Below are 23093 nucleotides of genomic sequence, written 5' to 3'. Positions count from 1 at the left end.
AACACTCCTATAATCATAATTCTACGAAATGTTTCCCATAACATTTAATTGGTATTAATTCAACTGCTCGATAAAGCTGATAAAAAAAAAAAATGCGGAGCAGCAAAAAGTTGTTTAAGAATATGTAAAATGTAGTTAAATAAATGTAAATATATATAGTATTTTGAAATAAATCATGCGTTTTTTCTCTCTCCAAAAATGTGCTTGTCTTCATAGGCTTATTAGACTATAATGTAATTACCAATATATTCATTATTCATTTTAATTGGTTGTATGGGTTTTCAAGAGTTTGAAAACATACTGTAATCTGTTTAATAATTTTAATATTATCCATTTCTGGACACCATACATCGCTAGTTAAGGATGTAAATTTGCAGTTTTCTTCTGGACACATACTGATCGAGATTAATTGACCTGGTTGATTCAAAATCAAACTTTTTGACAAATCGTGACACCTCCCAAACAAGTTTATTTTCTACGCTGCATCTCTAAAGCAACGCTTGAGAATGTGCAGAAAGTATCGTTGTGCTTTGATTCGCATCAGGTGCAACAGAAAGACGAAAGATTCTTAGAGGTTAGAGGTTAATGACCTTTTGTCAAGATACATTTTATTCTCCAAGACTGTTCACATTCATACAGGTTGTTTTGGTCATCTCTGCATACTTCTTATTAACTTCTATGTGTCGTCTCACAGTTGCTATTTGGTGAAAATTAGGCACTAAAACTACTTGATTAGATCAATTAGCTCTTTCTAGTTTTCCTAATATTGAATTGCATGCAATGATTCTGCTTTATGTCACTCATAAAGTTTGTGTACTTGGCACTACGGATTTATGGGAAATCCCAACACATGCATCCCATTGTCAGCAAAACGGCTTCACCTGAACAGTAGTACAATATGTGGGAAATGTTTGAGACATGGCAGCTATTTTCTTTTTTTTTTTTTTTGCTGGCTCCTTCCTAGAATGCACCATGGGGCCGCCACCGATACGGAGGGGTCCCATCCAGTCAAAACAGATGCAAGTATTTTTAGTGGGAGGCTGCTGTGAGTCCTCTGCTGGCAGGCGCTTAATGCAATATGTGCCCGCAAGATGAAGTCACAAACATCGCGACTGTAGTCTACTCCCACTCCGCGGGAAGGACAGACGGGGCATTATGTGGCCGAGTACCAGCTGGTACCACGGAGCTACTCATCCTCCTCGAGACTTCATTTGTTGCTGCGTCTGAAATCGGGACATGGAACTGAAATGGAAGAGCAAACCTGTGAACGTTCTCGTCGGATGCATCGTTGCCCTTTCTGCTCTCGTCTCGGCCGAAAGACGTGAGTGCCGTCTGTGGTTTCCGTGTAGGTCAGGAGGTCAGGGAGCTGGGGATGAGTGTATAAGTGTGTGTGTGTGTGTCCATGTTGGTCCTTTGAATACTGTGTTTCTCAACAATTTCTAAAGGTTTATGGATTTTTAGGCCCTAAAGAAGTAAAAAACAAAACAAAAAAAACAAACAAAAACCCCAATTACTGTGTTTCTCCGGTCAAGTTTTGTTTAAAACAAAACCTTGTTTGTCACTTTCCAAACAAGAATTAAAGCATTTCCTATTGATGTTGAGATTTTCTTTAGCAAAAAAAAAAAGAAGTTCAGATTAGTTCCAGGATTAAATCCTGGATTAACAATTTCTTGTTAACACAGGAATGTCATTTGTGATGTATTTGCACACTTGTCTGTGAATATTAATGACGTCACCAGAGTATTTGTTTTGCATTTAGCAGCAAGGATTTTTAGCGCAATGAGGCTAAAATCTGGTTTAAAATCCACCATTTGTCTTTTCTGTTTTGATTTTATTTTGTCCCGGCAAAGAAAGGCAACTGCCAAACACTGGCTGCTAATTGTGTTTATTTGCTGTAACAAGAGCACTTGAAAGTATTCTGTAAACAGTTATTGCTCCACCAACTGGGCAAAGAGGATGGCTGCAGCCATGTTTGGTTCATATTCACTGGGTTTTTATAAGGACTGCACAACATATCACAAATTCACCATCATGGCAGGATCAACATGCACAATATACATATCGCAAATGACTGAATTGCAATATATCGTGTTTCCATGCATGCTCATCAAATTCAAAAATATTGTTAGGTGAGGTTACTTTTTACTCGCAGCAACTCGTAACGCCACATTTTGTAAGGAGTAATTTGTAATTGTGAAACTTTGAACATTTTGGAAATGGTGTTATTTCATTTTGAATATAACAGATGATAAATGCACATCGTTGTTTGTAATAAGTGAAGCTGGTAAACTGTCATATTTTCACTATTTTTAATTGTATTAATTGACCTGATCCCTTGCTGTTACTCTGAGAGGTAATGTTAGTAAATTAACTACAAATAAGCTAAAGTTGTAACTCTGTGTTAATGCTTCTATTGTGGTACAAGAAAGAAAAATAACTCAATAATAATACATTCAATCAATAATAACAAATCTATTGTTTTAGGTGAACATTTTCGAAGGTAGCCTCACACAGGGGAAATCAGGCACCACAGAAACAGTTTTCTTTTTTATATTTAAATATGACAATATGAAAATGATTTCACTAAAGTGTGTGAGCAGGGCTCCTCTGGGGATTCCTGCCTGATGTTCACGTGTGACGTTTCCCCGGTTGCAGTGTGCACGGTGCCTCCGGGCCCCGTGACAGTCTCAGAGAATAACACAGCTGAGATCCAGGTGGTGAAAATCATCTCCAGCAGCGATGTGGTTCTCGCAGTCACAGTGAACCCCGAAGATCTGTTCTACCTGAGAGGAGACGTGCTGATGGTGAAGAAAGGCCTGGATTATGAGGTAATCCCATTTAGGAACAAATTAACTTTTGGAGAAAAAAAAAAGAAGAATATTTGAGATTATGCAAATTTTTTATTCTGCTACACCTTGAAGCACCCAATGACGGAATTATTTTGGTTATTTGGAATGTGACACAGCTAATGATAATAGATTAACAATAGTGTCATAAAATATTTGAACCAGTATCTTGATAACATTTTGCAGTTTTAAAAAAAAAGGTTTTGTGTCGTTTCTCTGTCAAAACTAGACAGAATTGTGATATTCCTTCATTTAGTTAAAATACTATACAACACTATATTATAGGTACAAAATTAAAATGGTAATACATGAATTTGCTACAATATTGAGACGTTTTTGGATTGATGTGCCTTGATATCTAGGGAACACAAAAATCAAAGAATTTTTTAAGGATTATAGAGGTTTTAGAAACACGATTTTGTCATTTGTTCTGCACAACGTGATTTTCCCAGAAGAGATTTATCAACGTTGACTGATAAACACGTGTTTTGGCCTGCTCATTTCTTCACTTCTGTAATAAATAAGACAAATCCAATCACGTATTAGACATCTTGTCCAGCTGTGTTGACATCAAAATCACATACAGACAGACCTGCTGTGTGTTTTGCAGTCTTTATCCAGCGCAGCCCTGGTGGTCTGGGTGCAGTGCAGCCGAGCCGGCTCCACGTCTGTGAGTAGAAACAGCCTCGTGAAAAATCCTCATCACTTGCATGCATGAGAAAGAGAAGTGTTGGGAGTTCATCAAGAGGTGAAGCGAAGATGTAGAAGGTGAAATGGCCTCTTCTGTCTTTGAGGTGAACGAGTCAGTGGAGGTCCTGGTTGAGAATGTGAACGACAACCCGCCGAACTTTGCACAAAGCCACTACGTGCTCGACGTGAACGAGGTGAGGAGTGTTGCTCTGACGACACAGTGACGAAAACACCCGCTTGATTTCAGTGAACCTCCTTTAAAATACAATCTATAATTCTATTGTCTTTGGTTGAAACTGATCTATTCTGTAATGACAAGGAGAAGAAGCAGCGGCAGAACTAATCGAAGGTCTCACAAAGGAAAGTTGATCATCAAACCTCGTCGCAGGACGATGCTGCTTCCAAATAAACAGGAGTTCAGTTTGATAGTAACCATTCAGCACTTGGCTTACTGCTAACTGCTTGCTGCAGATTCACAAGTGTGTAGAATGAGCTGGTGAGAACTTCAGTAAATCTTACTTTGACTTACTAGCATGTTCCCGTTAGGAGGTTGAGGACTTATAAGGTCTTTGGTCTTCATAAAGTGTCATTCCCACCACCGTCACTCGTTAATCTGTGTTTGGATTTGGTTCAGCTGACGCCAGTCAACTCCAGCGTGGGATTGATCGTAGCCACAGACGTCGACTCTGAGCCGCTGTACTATCGCTTAGAGCCTGCTACGGTACGGCCGCGACCCTCACGTCACAACGCAAATCATGGAGTCCCATATTTATGGAATCATTTGAATCGATGGTTATCATGAATAATAAACGACACTTTTCTTGTCCCCGCAGGACAAATATTTCCGCCTGGAGAACATAAACAGTCCAAAAATACTGGTCAAAAGCATCTTGGACTACGATGTCGTGCAAAAGATCTCTCTGGTGCTACACGCACAGGTGTGACTGATTATAATGTCTTCTGAGTGTATATAGTACATCAACAAACCTGTGAAACGTGTCGCCTCTCCCAGGACACGTTCAACGGTTCCGCCTCCAACGAGCCCTTCTTCACCGCGGTGGCCACCATCACCGTGCAGGTGAAGGACGTGGATAACCGCCCGCCGTGGTTTCAGCCGTGTCTCAGGACGAGCCTGGGCATCGCCAAGCTGTGCGTGAGCGGCGGCTACAAAGGCAAAGTCAACCTCACCGAGAAGGAGGTGAGCGATACGCTCCTCGTGTGGCATCGGCCCAGCTGAAATGGCTCCTATTGGCTCTTACGCCCAAAGTCAATGGTCCAAAGGTCTAGCTTCATCTCATGGTGGGCTCAAGAAGCACATGCAGACTGTATAGGCATTCTGGGGTCACTTTTACAAACACAAGTATGATTGTAACCTTCTTTCTGTCTGGTTTTTTTTGTCTCTCCCAGCTCCAAACATAAACTCATTAAATATTATGTAAATTTGTTAGCCAATAACAATCAAGGTAGGCCCTCTATTTGGCTCCTCTCACAATTAGGCAGCTCTGCTCTGGCACATGGTACCATGAGAGGAAATACTTCCTCCTCTTCCCATAGATGGGCGTGTGTGGGCGGAGCCAGTCCATCTCACACAGACACAGCGGATTCTCAATGCAGCTCCTATGATCCAATATTCAAATGGCCTCGAAAATCAAGGAAAATATGTATTTGGGGCAAAGAACGTTGAATACAATGTTCTTGGGCCAACGAGACCACGTGAAGGTGTTGAAAAATTTGATAAAATGACCCCTTTAATGTTTTATTCATCTGAAAGGAGATAATCAAACACAAAAGGAGACATGGCTCTTGAAAGTTCATACTTGAAATGAAAATTTTAGTTTGCTTAACTTAAATCACACACAAGTACCAGAGATAAAGTGCTATTAAATTTAAATGCATGATTAAAAACGGAATTTTGACATAATACATTTCAAACAAACTAATCCCGCATGTCTCAGACAGGATAGGAGAGGCAAACAAGGGCTTTTTTTAAAAACACTTTAATACGTCTCAAGTCTCCTGATATTGCTTCTGTCATATGTATCACAGCCACTTGAGGTAATTTAGTCTATTTCAGCTTTAGACCATTTTAACAGCCATAGGAGACATTTATGAGACATTTCGCTGTCTTTTGCACCAAAAGCGTTCCTTAAATTTGGCTTCATGTTGAGATTGTAGTAATTTTCAGTTGTAATGTTTTGTTTTTCACATATTAATAGTTATTATTGCAGAGCTCCCGGGAGTATTGGCAGTTAAATGAATGCAGATTGGTTTGAACCCGCAGGAAGGTCCGTTGATCCTGGAGCCTGGCCCAGTGTTCGCCAAGGACGGAGACAAGAACAGGAGCGAGCAGATCAGCTACAGAATACTGCGAGGTCTGAAAGTTACAAGTGATACATCTATAATCATTATTAAACATTAGTTGAAAACAAAGGCTTGTTATGGGAGATTAATACATTGCTCGTCATTTTCTTAGCAGTACGAGCAAACTGCTTAGAAAATGACGAATTCAACAGAAATCTGCTGTGAAAAAAATTAAGGTATTTTTTTATCATCTGTCAGAAGTTGATACAAGCAGTTTGCTTAAATCAGTTCACTGACATCATTAAGCCGATAAATCAATAACCGAGCATGAAAATAGCTTGATTTAGATTTGATGGTTCCCTCTCGTGCTAATTTTACGTCGTTATGTAAAAGCCAAACAATTCATACAAATGTATTTATTTTAATTAATTAATAGAAAAAGTAAGAAACTCAAATACATGACTGCTAACAAAACTGCTGATGCTAGTTAGATAGTAGTAAGTCTATCTAATGTTACTTCTCTATTTGATTGGATTTTAGGTGCTGCATTATTCACGTGATATCACATACTTTGTCGCCAAAATAACAAAGCACTAAAATTGATTTAAGAAGAATAATTAAGAGAGGAAATTAAACAATTAGTCCTAACCATTTTTTTCTCAAGAGTGATATCAGAGTGCAGAGTGCAGAGTGCAGAGTGCAGAGTGCAGTCAAATGTCTTTGTCTTTTTAAACAACTTTTAAACAACTTCTTTACATATATATGCTGTACTTATATATGCTGTACTTATACATTTGTAAAGAAGCTGTGTGACTGTACACCAATTAGTTGTTCATTGTTGCTCTTGTTTGCTCTTATTTTAAAGGAAATGAGGGAAACATATTTCAGATTGATGAAGAAACAGGAAACATCACCATGACTAAAGCTGCAGACATCGTGGGGCCCATAACCCTCACTGTTCTGGTTAAGTTTTGTCATTACTTGTGGGGATTTTTAAATGAAGATACTTCTATGATTTATGTAGAAAATGTGTGATTTCCTTTTAGCAACATTGACTTGACCTGGACTTCCTCCTGGCCTTCAGGCATCACAGGTGATAAACAGAGACCAGTTTGCGGTGACCCAGGTGGCCATCGAGGTGATGAAGAAGAGCAGGAACCCTCCTCGCTTCGAGAAGGAACGATATGAGGGATTCATCTACAGCAACTCCGTCCCTGAGAGCATGATCCTCCGAGACCGGAGCACCAACCGGCCCTTCAGGGTCCGGGCCCGGGACGAAGACTTTGCCAGCGTGAGTGTCATGTCGCTGTTGTCCGTTAGGGGGCAGCAGTGAGTCGCTGTGAGCAACGTGTCCTTTGTCTGACTTTCGTAGTTTTAGCTCCCTGTGTTGTGGATGATAGTTACTGTGGTCTAACTCAGAGAGTAAACCTCTGTACCCAGTCCGGACGTTTGACATTATTAGTTCTTAAGGATACGAATTAATGCAAGATTAAACGGACCGCATTAAATTAGTTCACTGCTGACTTTAAGTATGAAAGCAGGTGATTTCAAAATCCTTCTTAGATGACCAATGTGACTGTGTTTTGTTTTATTTTGGCTTGTTGCTTTTTTTTTTTTTAAACTTCATAATGATCATCAGCAGAAAACAAAGCAATTAATCGTGATTGACCAATTAATAACCAATAATAGTTCCCTTTATCTAGAGCAGCTTTATCTCGTATATTATAGCAAAACGACTTGTCATTCAGGAACCACAATAAAAACGATGCCCAGTATTACATGTATGTAATGTATGAATTTAATTGGACAAGTTCAGGCTGCTCTGCATATCCCGTTGCTGGAATTTATAAATGTTTGCAACAGTTGTTTAATTGAATTTGATTTTCTTATCTCTACTTTCAAAATTCCTGTCTTCATAAAAAACAAGATTTGGTCTACAAATTATTCTCCAGATATCAGATACTGCTCGACATCCCACCCACAGACAGTTAAATTAACACCATGGATACGAGATATACATACCCGGGCTTTGTCTCTATCAGGGTGTGAATCCAGATGTGAAGTACGAGGTTCAGTACAGCAGCTATGTCAACGTGACCTCCGATGGCTTCGTGATCCTGAAGCGCGTGGTGAAGACGGAGTCCTTCGCTCTGCAGGTGACAAATAATCAACGGCTTCTCTGCTCAGACTTGGTATTGCCCCCTGCTGTGTCGCAAACCGCACAAACTTTTACCGCCTGCAGCTTCGAGCCGTGGACGCCACGACGGGGGAGTCAGGAACTGCAGCGCTCTCAGTTCAAGTCATACCTGGTGAGAGCTTCTCTGTTAAAGTTGTTTACCTCTGACAAAAAAAACCTTGTATTTGTGTCATCGTGCTTTTAAATGTTAGTCCAAGGGCTTTTAGTAGCTTTTAGAAACTACAGCTCAATTGTGAAAAACTATGGCAAACTGTGAAAATGTAAAATTACAATAGCTCAGCATACAAAAGTGAAAGACATTTGCAATAAATGCCTACTTATAGGTTGTTTGATATTGGGAATAAAAACCGTCCCAGTCCCGATGCTCCGTCCGAGACTTTAGGGAATATAAATATCTAAAGACGAACTCCGCTCTAACTCTCTGCAGCCGTTGCCATCCCGTCCGACTCCAACATCGGCTACCGGCCGGGTGACATGGCGCTTCTGGGCCTGATCATGGCCGCCCTGCTGGTCCTCTGCCTCATCGTCATCGGCTTCCTCATTTCCCGCTTGTACAAAGGAAATGCGAGCGTGGACAAAATCTGTGGGGTCAGTCCATTGCAATGTCACCTAAATCTCATGAAACTAAGACATAACATAGCGATAGTACCCAATTAATTTTTACGCTCCTCTTTTTATATTTCACAAATGGTGATTTGTTCACAGTCTGGTTTCCCTGCAGTTTTTGCACTCAGCACAAAAACACCTGAGTCAATCAATCTTTGAGCCAATTTTGCACATTTGTATACTTTTTGTGTATTTTTTTTTATTTCTTTAGAATTCAGTCTCACACCTGATGCTTACACCCATTCATGTTCAAAATGTAAGGCCTGTGTAAAGCATTAATACACTAACGCTCTGAGTTGGTTAAAAAGTACAGGATTGTCTCTCAGGAACCCGAAATATTAAAGACTAAATGTTATTATATATATATATATATATATATTATATATAGGTAATTATATGAAATAAGGCATTTGATCAGCATTAAACATTTATGGCCTGGGTGGTGATGGTGAGTAATGCCACCTCTGTCTTCATTCTGACTCTCAAAATGTTATTTTGCTTTTAGAAAATTGTTATAAAACAATTAAAGAAAAAAACTATAATTGGTATAAACTATTAAGATACAGACAGCTCTTATAAACGTGATATTTAAGGAACGTTATGATTGACAGCTGCTGTGGAGGGAAAGGGTTAATATTGATGTCACTGACAGTCTTTGTCGTGTTGCTGTCATGAGAACTGATTCCATTCAGGATAAATAAGCCTCTTCTCCACTAGTAAGCAGGAGCTTAGTAAATTAAATAAAGGTCAATAAGGTCAATAAGTACTCCAAAATGTTTGTCTACTGCTTCCCGCTTTGTTAATGTGAGGCCTGTGCCCTGCCCCTCTAGTGCCTGGCCCCCTGCCTGGGGTCCGGCCAGCCTCGGACCGGCCACCGGGACTCCCTGCAGTACACCAACGACGGCTTTCAGAACGAGAGCGACGCGAGCCGCGGCGGCAGACGCTGGAACAACTCCGTCCCCAGGCGCGGCGCCTTCCCTCAGCCGCGGGCCCGGATCCTCCCCCTGGACAAACGGAGCCGCCACTGCTCCTCCTGCGGCGTCTACACCAACCACGTCCCCAAGGGGAGCCCCTCCGCCAGGACGTCCAGCAGGGGCCGGGGGGACGGGGACGAGTACGACGCCAGGGCCAACCTCGCCAAGCAGCGGCGGAAGGAAGGCCAGAAGACGGTGTGGTTCAAGGAGATCGAGGACTCCTCGGACATCGAGGTGGAGATCATCCCCGACACCGTGGGCCGGGTGGAGGAGGAGACGGAGGAGGAGCTGGAGGTGGAGATGGAGGGGGTGGTGAGAGACCCGGCCGCCCCGCTGAGGGAGGGCGAGGGTGAACAGGAGAGCCAGACCTCGGAGCTCAGCAAGGATCAGGACGCTGGAAATACCGACTCGAAAGATGAGAAGGGGAACCAGGAGGAGCACTGAGGGTGGAGGTCACGCTGAAGACTGAGCTGCTGAGTTCTCTCCTCTTTTATTGTTGTGGTGGTGGTGGTGGGGGGGGGGGATACTGGAGCCTGCAGCGGAGGCCTCGGCTGTCCTGGAGGTGTCTGCGCAGCTGCTCCAGCTCAAGAACTGATTCAAGGATCCATAAAGTATTTATATATCTTCTACTGTGAGCGCCAGTGTTAATAACTGCATACAAACTGTAGACTGGTCATTAAAGATGGCCATGTATATAGCCAGAGGTAAGATTCTCATTTAACATTTCTGCAGAGATTATTCTCATAATTTCTGTTGATACTAAAGTGAGTGCTGAGATCACAGCAACTTTCTACGCTCAACCAGGCAGGAAGCCCAAAAGTCCTGTTTGTGGCACAGTCCAGCGATTCAGTGCTTTCACAGGTTGTTGTTTTTGTTTTTAAACTGAAAGGGCAGATGGAGGTTAAAACACGTGGTGTCTTTTCCTTTCTTGTGCAAACTAAAATCTAATGCAACAATTGTACTAATGATGCTTTTGGGTCGTTTAATTGATTTTACTTACCCAAACTTTTAATCCCAGAACCTGCCTTGCCTTCTATCAGCTGGGCTCAGTCCACTGCGGCCAAAAACTTGGATCAAAGGGGTAAAGAAAATGGAAGGATTTCACTTAAATGGCATTTTTTGTTTTCATTGCTTCCCCCAATTGGGAGCAGTTTGGGGCTCAGTGTCTTCCTCCAGACCTGCAAACATTGCAATTGAAAAAGACGATCAACTGAAACACAAGAGACTTTGTGCCCTTTTCCTTTTCTTTTTTTTTTAATGAGGAAGAGTTCTACATACTGCCACCAGCCACCGCAGAAAGGAACGCAGCAAGTGCAGCAGTTTACCTAAAGAACGAAAGAAGAATAAGAAGACGAATGTAAGGACACTAAGACACTAGGGGGGGAGGTGAAATGTACAAATATCCTGTGTAATCTGTATCGTTTTACATGTTTTTAATTCTATTTTGTTGTTTTTACATGTGGTATTTGTGAAGTGCTTCTTCAAAAGAGGTCTCACCTGCTTTTTATATGGATTTTTTGGGGTGGAAGAAAAAGATGAACTTGTCAAGTACAGATGAGTTCAATTCAATTCAACTTTATTTATATGGCGCCAAATACAACACAGTCATTCCAGAGTACTTTTACAGATAAAACCCAACAATTCCACATGAGCAAGCGACTGTATCATGCAGGGCTCTAAATGAAACACTACTACTAAACAAACTTTAACCACTCAGCGACTTTTATAAGGAGTGTTCTGCAAAGTTACTGCAAAAGCAACGTGTGGCTCGCCTTTAAATGTCTCTCTCCTTTGGGCCTGTTCTATTTACGACGTAGTTTGGATGTTAAATCTGCTCAGGCATCCGAGCTACAGCGGCTACAGGCTAACTCATGGTAATGCGAATGACAGTGGTGAATGACGAAGAGGAGTTTGGTTAAATGGTGACAGTTAAGACAACATATTTGCCCGCGGGCTCAGTCAGTGCACAGCCTGCTACGACCAAAATGTGACATGACAATGACGTGTCACTCTGTAACTCGGTGTTCATAATGCAGCTGCACCAGTCGACCCAATGAACTATTCAGATATTATGTAATCGACCAAGTTTGTCCACTTTTAAGTGTCAGATTTTGGATCGCTGCTGCTGTGAAAACAAAAACAAACTACTTGTGTGTTCGATGCCTGTGTTGATTTTTCACAAAGTAACATCACTGTGGTTGCAAAGCGGTTATTAACAATACATATTTAGAAATGATGCCCAAAGGTTACATAAACCAAGTTATTCTGAGGGAAAAATTGATGGATTCCACCGTCTTCCCTGCATCCCCTTTAAGTTTCTCAAACTTGTGATCGCAATAATAAAAGCAAACATCAGGTTTTATTGTTTCTGCAGGCAGGTGATGGGTTTTCTGTTTGAGCTTTACTAAACCAACCCAGCATGTCTGGAGTTTATGATGAGAAATTATGTGAAGAGTTTTTTTCTTTTCTTCCGAATACTAAACAACTGAAAACTTTTTCCAGACTTTAAGATGAATAACTCATGTTATGGGTTTATAGTTAATGTATAGATTGATGTATTGTATATGTAATTGACGTGTCTGAAGGAATAATAAATTCTGGGGGGTCGTGTTGCGAGTAAATTTTTTTTTCTCAACAAAAATTCACTCAATTTAGTTTTTAAATCACTAGTTCAAATTTAATGATTGTTTTAACGAGTTTGGAGGTTGACGTCTGAAATAACGTTTTTAATCAACACCAATTGAACACATTTGTTTTGTGACAAATAAATTGGTCCAGACTTCTGAACATTTAGACAAAGTTTAACCGTCAATCTTTGTGCAAAACGCTCTTTAACCTTCAGGCCACCAACATATTTTGCGTAACAAAAATAAAGATCCATAGGAATTATTTAAACACGAATGAAAAATGGATCCCAATGGATGTTTTATTGAAGCTACAAATCTGTGCAATTTGTCAAAATTATTGCAAATTTCCAAAACAGTCTCTTGTATATTGGAAAGATGAAGTATCGCATCACAAAATAAAAAGTCTTAAGATGAACTTTTGGTGAAATGAGTTCACAACACACTGAACTATATATTAAGCTTTTGAACATTTATATTCAAAGACTTAACCATGTTGATCATCCCAGTTACAGTTTAAGAACTTCATTTTTCCAGTCCATATTTACATGTCAGTCTGTTCAGGTTATTTCCTCATTTCACTTCTAGGAACACCACACATACAAACAATCTTTTAAAAAGGGTTTATTGAAGCCAATCACATTAAGATACATTTGTCAGTAGTAGAGGATCACTCTCAACTTAAAACTCTAAATTTAAACTCATTAAAACAAATCCCTGATTGAAAAAAAAAAAAGATTGTTTGAAAAGGGCAATATTGATACTCAGCAGATCCCTGATCATTTACACTCTCCACACAGCTCATCAGACGTGTCTGCTACACTCACACTATCAGAAATCGTACAAGTTCTCCAGATCAGTGCATTTTGACTCTACACAAACTCTATTGCTAAATACCGTTTTGATCGCAAAGCAACAGAAAAAGTGTGCAGCCCAGGTTTGTCTCAGCGTTGTGCGGGGACTGTGACTAAGTGGCCTTGGCGAAGCCCACTCGGTCGCTCTGGCGGTCGAACACGGTGTAGTACTGGCCAATAAAGACGTCTCCCAGGATCCACAGGGGCCCAGCGGGGGCCGGGATGTCCAGGCCCATGAACCCACTCAGACAGATGTTTTTTCCAGCCTGAGTCACCTGGACGATCGACGGGAGACACAAAAACAATCAGAGATGCCGGCAAACGCATCACAGTTTGAGTGAAAATAAAGGAGCAAAACAAACTATGTAATCTCAGCCTCCTCCTCCTCCTCCTCCTGGCTTTGCAGAGAAAAACAAAGCCACACTTGTATTGATTTCCATGACGGAGTCTGTTGTTTCATCTCTGCAGGAGGGGACTCGCCGTTGCCCTCTGGTGGAAAACAAACGGTATGCGTCTTACCTTCAGGATGTACTGCTCTCCGGTGAGGCTGTAGCTCTGTCCACCGATGGTGAAGGTGATGACGGGAAGCGTGGGGACTTTATCACAGTTCACCATGTACTGAAACACAACCAGAGACAAGAATCAAACTGATGGATAATATAAAGTCACATTCTTACTGAAACAATATGAGCAAGAGGAGCTGCTTCAGGTCATCTAAATGAAAGAAAACCAACAAACGAGTAACATGATTAATGTGTGTATATCAAGCTTGTTACTAGGTTGCGTGCCGGCGTCATCTCACCTCTCCCTGGATGAGTGGAAACGCTCCGATGGCCTTCTGGAGGCTCTTGACCTCTGCGGAGGGGCCGGTGATCAAAGACGTGCCGGTGTCCACGATGGCCGCACAGCCGCCTTTACACAGAGAGAGCTGGCTGCCCACGCCCATCCTATCGCACAGTCAGTGGAGACTCTTTAAACTGCTGCTTTTGTAAGCTTAAGTCTAAATTTAAAGCAAATGCCACATCAGAATCGGAGCGTTAAACTGCAAATTCTATGTAAAACCCATGTAAAGCAATGAGCCGCAATATGGCTGCTGCCAGTTGAAGTGAATAACACCGATTACTTTTTCGTCGTGACATGTGACAGAGGGTGGGACATGTTTGGCAGTGGGAGGAGCTAATGCAGCACAAACCACTGAAAAAGATATTGTGATAAAAAAAAAAAAAAAGGTGTCAAGCATTCACAGTGCATACGTTTGTTTCATTTGGCAAGCAAAAGAGGATCTACATAAAAAGGTGTCAATGCCACGGATGATCACTATACTTCCATCTTCTACATCTACACTGGACTGTATTCTTAAACAAATGGCCGAAGTTGGTTAAAAAAAAAAAAAAAACGTTCTAGTGTCGTCCCCCCGAGTGCAGCTAATGTCATAACATAAACTCCCCATCAACTTTGAGGCACTCACCCGTCCATTTGGATCTGCCAGTAGGCCTGACGGGTGACGTTGACGTAGTTGAAGTCACCGGTGTAGTACTTGGGATCGGTTCCTCCGAGGAGCAACTCGCCACCGGGCTCAGTGTCCGGGTTCCTGACGAGACACAAAAACATCAGGGTTTATTTGGGCTCATGCAAGGATCAACAAATATTTATATGCGAGTGGCGTCTGTGTGTGAAAACAGCCCCGGCAAACTGGACTGACGCAATATGTAATGTAATCAAACACAATTATCGCCAGCTTGTAAAAATCGCACAAATACCTAAATGAGCTGGACAATTCCTTGCTTTGTCTGCATTTCTTACTGTATTGAAAATCTTGAATTTTAGAGACAAACTGTCGAGCAGTAATGATTATGAAAGCATGAATGCTTTCCTGAGCAGCCACAGGACAACACAAAAAAGGCCAATGGAGACCCACAATACAGTAAATAATCTAGGATAGTTTTAGGCTGTGTGAGAATGGAGGCATCTGGACATTACCTGCTGCCGCATGATCAGAATCAGACGACTGGAGAGGTCAAAGTATGTAAATCATTAATCTGCTCAGTTTGAGCTCAGCAGCATGAGGTTAGGGTTGTTTACTTCTTTCACGACAGACTTCCGTCTCACCTGTTCAAGTAGAAGGAGAAGACGTTGCTCTCCACCTTCTTCTGGCTCATGATGTTATCAAACACCGGCGCCACTCCGTCCACGGAGATGCGCGGGTAAGCCATGCCGAGGATGCCATCAAACTTGGCTGCGATGAAGGCCACACCGGGCTGCTTGATGGCTTCGCCAAAAAGCTGCTTTTCCACTGAAATGTCTCCGATCTGGAGTGGCCAAGAAAAAGAAACGCGATGAATTAAAACCACAAACGCGAGAAGTTCACGAGCATTTGGTGTCAATGTCCGTTTGATGAAAATCTCACGGTGCAGGTGTCCTGACTGAGGTATCCCGACAAACTGCCACTTCCATACTGGATGGCAAAATCAGTGCCGTTCTTCACGTATGTGCTGGATTTTGCAGAGTTGTATTTGTGGTGAAGCACTGTGGAGAAAGCAAAGACGTGAAGATCGGCGGTCAGATTTGGCTCAAACATGACAAATGTGACTTCATTTTCTTTGTTTTTTTCTTTAGAGCCGATTGCACTCACAGCATGCGATGTCCAAGAGGGAGCAGTGAATAGAGGGCACCCACAGGTTGGAGGAGCCCGTGTCAAAGACCACAGTAAAGATCTGAGGAGGAGTGCCAAGGCCAATTTCACCATAATACTGAGCCTGGGAACGAAGAAAGAGAGAGAAAAATACAAGAATGACTACAGGTTCAGACCTTGTACACTCAGGAACAGAGAATATGATCATTTGATATTAAAACCAAGAATCTCAAGTAGTTTCAGAACAATATTTCATACAGCTGCCAGTGTCAGCAAACGGTGTAATTCACCTGCAGGTCAAATTGTTAAGAGTCGCACTGATAAGTCAAGACGCTCATTTCAAACCGTCACATCAAAAAAGAAAAAGAAAAAATTACTCCACAAATTCAGGATGTGATGAAAATCATGCTGACTGTGAACCTTGAAAGTCATTGCTCAACAGCCTCAAGTGTTTTTCACCACTCATTTCTCCTTTTTCTTTGTGAAATGTACAAGTTTCTGATTTATTCTGAAATTAATACTACTAATTTGTCAGATATTCATCTCTGAGACCTGTGGCCCTTCCCTGTGTGTCTGATGATATATGGACTGCAACCTAAAAAGAAAAAAAAAACCCTCAGTCAATTTCTCAACCTTGTTCTTTTTCACCGTCACACATCAGCTCAAGCACGAGACACTCGTTGACATGTGATCACATTTCTTGTGATCAGAACTTCAATGCGGTAAAAAAAGAAAAGTAAAGCTGGTTACTGATCACGTCAGGTGAAACCTTCAGCAAACAAACAAACTTTCTGTCGGCTGACGAGGTTCAAGAGGCTTAGAGACGAGTGAGTCATCCGGTAAACGTTTCTCTGCTATCGCTCTCGCATTTTAATCACTCCAAAGCAGCCTGTCTGGAAACAGTGCATGTTTACTGGGGATTTACTGGTCCTGACAAGCAAAGCTTATATTCCATTGAGCTGGGAGGATTTACAGGAAAAGGCCAGAGGAGGCAGCCGTACCACAACAGTTCCTTTGTTGTGGCTCTCCCCCGGCTTGCCTTTTCGCTTTCGGAACAGCACATTAGTGAAAGTGAAGACCGGAGAGCTTCGGGTCACCGGTTAAAGAGAGGGACACGTACGTCTAGGTAGTTCTTCAAGGTTTCTGGAGTGGGCCCGTTACTGGAGGGGAAGCCAAAGTTGTACTTAAGGGAGTGTTGGTCAGCCAGAAGCTCCTCTGCTCGACGTCCCGAGTCGGTCAGCTCACGTCTGATGGAACGGAATTTCTTCAAGGGAATTCTGGATGAGAGGACAGAGAAAAGGAGTTAAAAATCCAATGAAACAGAGGCTCCAATGACTCACCAATATTTATTGTAAAATAAACTATAGTAATAATACTAAACTTATCTTGCAGCACAATTCAGCTTGTTTCAAGAACAAAAAAAGACATGCATTTTATTATTTTTAGAACTGTAACACAACCAGCATACCAACATAATCTTGTACCAAATTTAATTCCATTTCACATCTACCAATAACCAGCATGTAACGGAAAAGCTGTATGAGGTCAGTTGACCAGTGAAACTGGAGACACCAGCAATCTTGAAGAACATCGACCTAGTTGTGACTCCCTTATCTGGAGAAGGTTTTATTGCAGTGGACTCAATACGTAATGCAGCAATGGCACACATGACCTGAAAAATAAATATTTCAACACTTTTGATTTTATTTGCAACAATTGTTCCTTTAGTTACTCCTGGAAATAAACCCAAATACTTTCAATGCACATCATTTGGTGCCAATCCTAATGACCTGCTGGCTGGAAAGCAAAGTATATCTTGCATGATCTGAAAAACAGGAAGTGGTTATTGGTGTTAGAAAACCCTCCGTGTTTGTTTTTTTTCATCGTACAAAAAGAATCATCTGAATTGCATTTTGCAAAAAGAGACTGTATTAGCACTTATGATCATAATGAGACTAGATCAAATGACAACAATGGAAATACAGGTTCCAACCTGTGTACTTTGTTCCCCTGTCTGGCTTTTCACTAACAATTTAAAGACAACGTTGTCAGTTGTCATTGATTTCAAGAGCCGTTTTCAGAACAGGTTCATGCTGAATGCTTAAATCCAAACCCTCTCTCTCGCTATACTAGTTTAAAAAATGCTGCAGACAAACTTAAGTCAGTAGCAGCTGTTTTGAATGCTATTTGAAAAATAACCAGCCGTCCTATGACTACAAGCCTTGTTATCCTGCAAATCTTTAAGGTTATAATCCATATTATGCACCGTTGTACATGCTGACCCAACCTCTTATTGAACTAAACTGCCATAATCAAGGATAACATTGTAAACGCCTCTGTTATCGTTCTCCCGTGAGAGCCGAGATAAATAAATAAATACAGGTCACAAGACTGAACACAAAGGCTACACGACAGACAAACAAACAACAGCTCGGTGAGAATTTATAAATAAAACGGAACAAGTTGTACTAAACTGTTAACATTTCTCGACACGAGCGCGACGTGTTTGGTAACCGTGTTATCAACTAAAAAAAAACAGACATTTCGATTAAGAATGCGTGTATTTTTTTCTTTTCAGAGTTGTGAGCCAAAAATATAATACTTTAGTCGAGCTTTGTTTCAGTGTTTGGTAACCTTTAAGGCTCTCAGCTCCATGCTAGTGCCGTTAGCAGCGCGAGTGACTACTTCCAGACTTCAACCTGGTCATTTTGAATTCAAATGATTATAATCCGCTTCTTACCGGATGAGAGCGTCGCTGCTGAGCGCCAGCGCCGCGAACAAACACAGGAATAAACTCCTCATCGTGGTAAAGCCAGAGGAGTTGAGGTTAGAATCACAATGACGGAGCACTTCGTCCTGTTTGTCCACAAACTGACTTTTATCAGCTGACACGGGCTCCGACAGCGTCACGTGCTCCAACCTGCCACCCTCTCGTGCGTGACGTCACTACCGGTCCGCTCAGACGCGGGGAACTTAAACCGACTGTTTTGTTTTACCCGTGACTTTTATTTATTTGTTTATTTTTAAGTTTTAATTTAAAGAAAAACATCTGCAACAGAGTTCTTTGATGTAAACAACATGAATCTTTTGATGCACAAAACACAATTTGAACAAACCAAGGCACCTATCTCTCCTATGATTTCAAAAAGTTGTTCACGCCAGATCCTTAAAAAAAAAAAAAAAAAAAAAAAAAAAATCCATTTACACCAACCCACATAAAAACCTTGTTACAAGCTCATAGTAGAGCATCATGCCAAACCGAATGGCGGCAGTGTAACGACAAGCATAAAGCCTCTGCGCCTCGACATAATGGAACAATTGTGATTCTAAACCAAACAAGACAAAAGCGTTTAGACAAACATAAAAACAAGTGCTGCAACTGCATCCATTATCATCACAGTAGCTAAACTGTAAACAGAGGTCTGACGCATATGTGGCTGATGGTGTTTCTGTCACATACTAGGATGTTAAATTCTGTCTCATACTAATGATGAGAACTTTTAAATATCTCCACTTTGTCTGGAGTTTTTAGACATGATTGCTTTTGGTGATTTGTAGCATTGTTTCCGTGAAAATGAAAGGCCCCATTGCATTTGAATATCAGTTTTTGGTACATGTAAACAGGCCTCAAAACATTCATAACATGATGAAGTTTGTGTGAAGGAAATATGAATGTTTGTTTTAAGTTTGAAACACCACATGAGATTTTTTTTTTTTTTAAACCACACATGTGCGACCAATTGCCTCAGAGCACCAACAGTAAACCCAGAGAGACCAAATGTTTGGGAGAATAGGATGAGCTCTGAGGAGAAAAGTTGAGTTTAAAGTGTCAATAAAATCTAAATAATGTTGGAAAAAAAGAAAAGAAAGTGCAACGAACAGCTTGGGACTCTTGCTATGATAAAATGTACTTAAAAAAAAAAGAAATATAAAAATTATTGTAATTTGTTTATGCTGATTTGAGCTGTAAATGTAAATATTACACATATTTGAATGAGTTCATCTTTGAATTGGGAGATTTGAATATTTCTTGGCATATCTACAGCACTGTGTGTCTGTTCATCAATATACACTGTCCCATTCAAATACATCAATAAATGAAATGAAATGAAAAAGAAAACTCTAACACAATTCTTATAATAGCGAATAATGAAATAAAACAAAATCCCTAAAAACATCACATTCTCTCCAAGTATGACCTCACGTGTATTAAACATAATACGTGTACAAATCAAAGCAAAAACACAAAAATGTCTATGAGTGTGCCACAAGTGATAATTTACTATTTCACGCCTAAAGGTTTTAAATACAAGTATTTTAACACAAGGTTTCCAGCTCAGGATGCAGAAATAACATTGGCGATAACAAATAATTCTGTCACATATTGCAACTGAACATGGGTTTCATTCACAGTATCGCCAAAGCAACTCTTAGAGATATTTTATGGCATTGATGCTTCATGTGTTGCTGCTGAAAATTCAAAGCTGTAGTAACGTTGGCTGCCTTGTAATGTCGAGGACTGAACAGACAGTGGCTGCCTCGTCTCACAAAGCAGAGAGAAAGTCAGGGTCTGTCTTCCTGCAGTGTAAAATCAAATCTCTGTGCCATAAAATGTCTTGAGCTATTTAAAGGTTCCTCTTGCAGACAGTCTCATTCTTCCTGTCGAACATATTTACAGCCTATACCGATGATGAACATCCCGCAGATAATTGGATCTTTAACAGCGTGCGTTCTTCTAATTGTTTCGGCTGTAAATCTGTGGTATGACGACTGACGAAGTGTTCATTTCTTTCTCTTTTCCTTTTTGAGGGAAACACAATAAAGGGTAAAAAAAAAAAATTACACAAAAGTATATGGTGAGCAATATTCACCTCTCAATGAATGATGTTCCTTCTTCCTCTTATCAAATGTGCCAGAAGCTGCAGATAAACTCCCTGCAATGATACTGCATCAGTAATTATAAAGATCAATCAATTCACCAATCCATCCATCCATCCATCCATCCATTCATCCATCCATCCATCCATCCATCCATCCATCCATAGTACCGTTACACTCCTGTTGACAGTATCATGTTAGTAACTGATCACTGTTATAAATATCACAGTTCTTATTGTAGGTTCATTGACTTTGTCCCTCATAAGATTTGTTGTAGATAACGGTTGTACAGCTCCTGAGCTGCTGTCCCTGTTTTCCTCACAAGCCCACTGTCATCTTAGATGTTGGCAAAGCGGTTGTCTGAACTGTTGCTATTTCACCGGATGTGTGTTTTATGGAAGATGAAAGTTGTATTATTGCCGCACTAGTTCAGTCCTCCTGACAGCAGCATGAAAGATGTTCCACCGTGAGTAACAGTTGCATAACTGATGCATTAGCAGCTTTAAATAACTGTTAGCTTGCTCTTATTGGAGCTGTCTACTGATGCCTGCATTCTGGTTGTTTATTGGGGCTCTTCAGTTGACGGCTCCTCCGCTTGTCACCAGTTCAAACATCAGTTCCCACTGAGCAAGCAACGTCCATAGACGTACAAAACACATCCGTCTGTCCAGGTCGTAATCTGGACCTCTACATGACAGCCAGGACTAGTCGAAAATAGACATTTTAAAAGCCGCAATCTGGACGTCTATTCAACAGCCAGAACTAGTGGAAAATAGATGTTTTAAAAACCGTAATCTGGATGTCTATGTGACAGCCAGAACTAGTTGACAAATGACATAGAAATTATACATTATACATACATCATACAAATTAACATTATAAAAATGATGGACATCTATTAAGACACTCAGAATCAGTTGAAAGAGACAGGCCACAAGCTTTCTGTTAAGTCCAACTGCCTGTATGATTATTGATTTGTCATTAAGATAATGAGCAACGTATTTTCATTGACGTCCATATGACAAGGCGTGAATACAATGTCCAAGAAAGACGTCTAAAAACAATTTAATTCAGGCCCCTCTGGATGTCAAATATTGACGTCCATATGATGTCCAGAAAAAGCATCCAGACAACATCGAAAAAAGACGTGTAATTAATCGTTAATTCTGGACCCGCTAAGGACGTCTTCAGGACGTCGAGACAGAGACTCTTCAATAGCTGCAAGAAGCTTTATTAGATACAAATTCTACACAGCCTAGCAGATGAAGCTGGGATTGTCAGGGCGGGATTCAAACTGTTTCTGATTAAAACGATTAGCTGGACAAAACAAATAAACTGAAGATGCTATCTTGTGCTGGGACAAATTGAAAATGCCAGTTGTCATTTTCTCAAGCACATTTGAGAAACTAATGAGAAAGAAACTTAATAGTGAAAACATTGTTGACATGATGTTTTGTATAATTCATGTGAAAAGATTTGCACTCCGCCATCAGATCTTGCCCCATTGTACCCCAGAGGACAAAAGATAGCTCAAGTTTATTTTGAGCTGGAATTAATGTGGTTAGTTTAGTGTTTTAATATCGCAAATACTGACTATCACCATTTAAAAAGTTCCAAAAACTGCAATTTGTTTCTTTTCATTTTATCTACATGGCTCCAAATCACCAGTTTGTCTCTGTTGTGGACCTCTGCCTGAACCCTCTGTGGGATGTTCATATAGATTGCCTTCTCATTCTTTTTTTTTTTTTTGCTTCTCACTGTCTGTTTTAAAGCCTTTATGAGAGATATCGAGTGTCCTTGCTCCAGTCTTTCCAATCCTAACACCTACAGGGTGATTCAGCTTTTAGTCTGCCTGGTTATTCTCCTTCGTGATGTCAGTTTTCTTTGGTCGTGTTAACTTTGCTCTCTCCACCTTGAAGAGATTCAGAAACATGAGTGGTTCTGCTGAAAGCAGATACACAAAAATATCATCCATCCGACCAGAGAGCCAGATTGTGATGGGCTATAAAACAATGAATAAGAATTAACAAGTTAATTGAATGGCTGTAAAATAAAGCTTAGCGAATGAAAATATATTCCCTCCGTTGTCATTTTTGGAAATTATCCAAAGGCTGTGACGAAGGCAGCTGGGACGACGCCAACCCCTCAAGTCTGCTTCGACTGAACTGCTGCGCTCAAGGAGAAGATACAATATCACAGATGTGAACACAGGTTGTTTACATAATAGGATACAATTACTGGATCTTTAGGACTTTCTTATATTACCCTGTGAATGACCCTTAAAGTGCTTTGTAAGGAAATTAATTTGACAAAAAAAGAAAAGAAAAGAAATGCCGACATAAAAGGAAAAAAGGCTCAATTTTAATGAGTCATCATCACAACAATGATGTCTCACACTGTGTGACACTGGCTGACATTTATCAGCATATTAATGTGAACTTTTAGAACAACATGAAACAGCGGAGCTGTCATGTGAGCCCAAACTGCAAAA

The 23093-nt window shown here is 40.7% G+C and overlaps 2 protein-coding genes across 2 annotated transcripts; one reads left to right on the top strand and one right to left on the bottom strand.

Annotated features, from left to right (window-relative positions):
- Positions 1 to 1236: 1236 nt before the first annotated feature.
- On the top strand, positions 1237 to 10058 carry cdhr5a (cadherin-related family member 5a; the record flags this gene model as incomplete). The annotated part of the gene is made up of 14 exons (XM_080498104.1): positions 1237 to 1321; positions 2656 to 2828; positions 3457 to 3516; positions 3641 to 3730; positions 4171 to 4257; positions 4370 to 4474; positions 4549 to 4734; positions 5818 to 5908; positions 6703 to 6800; positions 6922 to 7128; positions 7880 to 7993; positions 8080 to 8146; positions 8462 to 8622; positions 9471 to 10058. The coding sequence occupies 14 exons, from the start codon at positions 1237 to 1239 to the stop codon at positions 10056 to 10058; spliced, it is 2112 nt and encodes a 703-aa protein (XP_080354230.1).
- A 2788-nt stretch (positions 10059 to 12846) lies between these two features.
- ctsd (cathepsin D) lies at positions 12847 to 18605 on the bottom strand. The gene is made up of 9 exons (XM_080518169.1): positions 18465 to 18605; positions 16845 to 17001; positions 15725 to 15848; positions 15500 to 15618; positions 15202 to 15401; positions 14561 to 14683; positions 13895 to 14039; positions 13612 to 13710; positions 12847 to 13367 (listed from the first exon to the last, which is right to left on the bottom strand). Exons 1-9 carry the CDS (start codon positions 18524 to 18526, stop codon positions 13206 to 13208), a joined length of 1191 nt encoding a protein of 396 aa, XP_080374295.1. The 5' UTR covers positions 18527 to 18605; the 3' UTR covers positions 12847 to 13205.
- Between the last annotated feature and the right edge of the window lie 4488 nt (positions 18606 to 23093).

This window comes from Blennius ocellaris, assembly GCF_963422515.1.
Source record: "Blennius ocellaris genome assembly, chromosome: 1".
In the NCBI taxonomy this organism is placed as follows: domain Eukaryota; kingdom Metazoa; phylum Chordata; class Actinopteri; order Blenniiformes; family Blenniidae; genus Blennius; species Blennius ocellaris.
This window is presented reverse-complemented; position numbering and strand designations above follow the sequence as displayed.

Coding starts and splice junctions, on each gene's coding strand:
- ctsd (XM_080518169.1), bottom strand. CDS start 18,526: ATGAGGAGTTTATTCCTGTGTTTGTTCGCGGCGCTGGCGCTCAGCAGC. Junction 15,619..15,724: donor CCTCTTGGACATCGCATGCT/GTGAGTGCAATC, acceptor CTTTCTCCACAG/TGCTTCACCACAAATACAAC. Junction 15,402..15,499: donor TCAGTCAGGACACCTGCACC/GTGAGATTTTCA, acceptor TGGCCACTCCAG/ATCGGAGACATTTCAGTGGA.